This window comes from Triticum dicoccoides, chromosome 6B, assembly GCF_002162155.2.
Source record: "Triticum dicoccoides isolate Atlit2015 ecotype Zavitan chromosome 6B, WEW_v2.0, whole genome shotgun sequence".
NCBI classification, from domain to species: domain Eukaryota; kingdom Viridiplantae; phylum Streptophyta; class Magnoliopsida; order Poales; family Poaceae; genus Triticum; species Triticum dicoccoides.
Genome location: NC_041391.1, coordinates 429,228,371 through 429,230,282, shown reverse-complemented (window position 1 = coordinate 429,230,282; position 1,912 = coordinate 429,228,371). Strand labels below are relative to the sequence as shown.

At 45.9% G+C, this 1,912-nt stretch overlaps 1 protein-coding gene across 1 annotated transcript in view; it reads left to right on the top strand.

Annotated features, from left to right (window-relative positions):
• Positions 1-322, top strand: part of LOC119324536 (ribosomal RNA small subunit methyltransferase nep-1-like) — a 3,640-nt gene extending 3,318 nt beyond the window's left edge. The window contains exon 7 of the mRNA XM_037598318.1: positions 38-322. Coding sequence (XP_037454215.1) covers positions 38-117 — 80 coding nt within the window. The 3' untranslated portion in view covers positions 118-322. The remainder of the gene's footprint in view (positions 1-37) is intronic.
• The last annotated feature ends 1,590 nt before the right edge of the window (positions 323-1,912 follow it).

Below are 1,912 nucleotides of genomic sequence, written 5' to 3'. Positions count from 1 at the left end.
TTTGAACTGTAGTGACATATTACCTTTTTTCTTGCAGTTAGCGGTTACCCTCTCAGTGCTGCCTGCTGCCTGAATCGAATATGCAGTGCCTTGGAGCAGAAATGGAACATCCAGTGAAGGGAAGTTTGAAAACGAACATTACATCTTTGTGATCAGATTTTTATGTGCTCATAGTGTTGTGCCTTTTAATGTCTTATGTCTGCAGTATTAGTTTTGTCGAGACATGAATCACTGGCTGTAAAAGTATATTTTTTTTCGAAACTGAGGCAAGAGAATTGCCTCATCGATTAATTAAGAAGAAGAGAACTGCCCAGTTAATTTACGGAAAACTGTACGAAAACCGATACAAACAACCCAAAAGAGGGCTACTCACGGAGCACGAAGCACCACACTGCCCACCCAATGCTCCTAACACACAATATTCACAACCCTCAACACTTGGTGAGAACATCTATGCAACGATTCAGAAGATCAAAGCAACGACGACGGCAATGACTCAAAAGATCAAAGCAACGATGACGACATGAGAATGTGAGCACTATCCATCAATGAAATCATGTATGCCTTCTCTTTGCCGTCACACTTCTTGCATTTGTTTCTCTTTGATTTCACCTTCACGAGGCAACCATCTGTCTTGCCGGATGTCGAGCGGTCAGACACCAAGCGGCTCTCAAAAGCCGGTGCCAACACACCACATGCATCCACATTCTTTTGATGCACACATGGCAAAGATGAGTCATGTTCCTCGCATGAGGTCGCCAACGAGTCCATTTTCATATTCTCCACTGACAGACTCATACAAAGCTCCCTAAGCTCAGGCATGATCTTCAACACCGGAGCCACGACAACGGCCATGGACTCGCCCTCAGTGGAAGACAATATTGGGGGCGAGGTAGGCATCGATGCTGAATTGTCTCCACCACGAGGGGAGAAACATCCGAATAACTCCGCCCCCTTGTCCTCTCCAAAGCAAACACCGTTTGCACAAGGAGCATGCGACGTCAGAGTAGTCTTCAACATAGTCAGCACAGCGGAGAGTCCACTCAGAGCAGCCACCGCTCGCTCCAAAAAACTTTCAACCCGCGCCAGACAGCTTTGCAGCAGCATAGTCTGATCCAGAGCGGACTGCACCACCACTTCAGACTGGGTTGTTGAATTAGCAGAAGCAGAAACGACAGACGCCCAAGATCCACGATGAAGTGACTTCGAGGGGAGTGTGGATTTCATCGAACCCTCGCATGAAGCAGGAGCGGGACGATGCACGGAGGTGGGGCAGGACACATGCGTCATGGCAAGGCATGCCAACGAGCTTAGAGGACGCCAGGGATTGCAGCATCCACGCGCACGGTGAACACTGAATGTTTCAAGTGCTTATGCTCCTTGCTGTAGTCATTTTTGGTGAAATTTGGTGTTGAGTAAATTTTTCATTTGTTTTCAAGCCATGTCGAACGTCTATTAATTGAAAAAAAATAATCAATGCATTCAATCTGATTTGGGTGGTGAATATCAAGGTTTGCATAAATATCTTCAAGCTCAAGGCACTGCACACCACCTTTCATGTCCCTACACCCAGCTGCAGCTGAACACAAACACCAATGCATTGTGGACACCATACTTGCTCTTCTTGCTCATGCCTACATGCTTGTGTTCACTTTTGAGATGATGCGTTCCTCGCCACTACCTATCTTATCAATCGTCTACCAACATTAGTCATCGATAATGTTTCTCCCATGGAGTGTCTTTTTGGTGCCAAACCCGGCTACACCATATTGAGATTTTTTGGTTGTGCGTGTTGGCCACATCTTCGCCCCTATAATTCTAGAAAACTTGTTTTCCGATCCAAAGAATGCATCTTTGTTGGTAATAGTTTACACCACAAGGAATATAAGTGTCTTGATGCTAGTACTGAGCA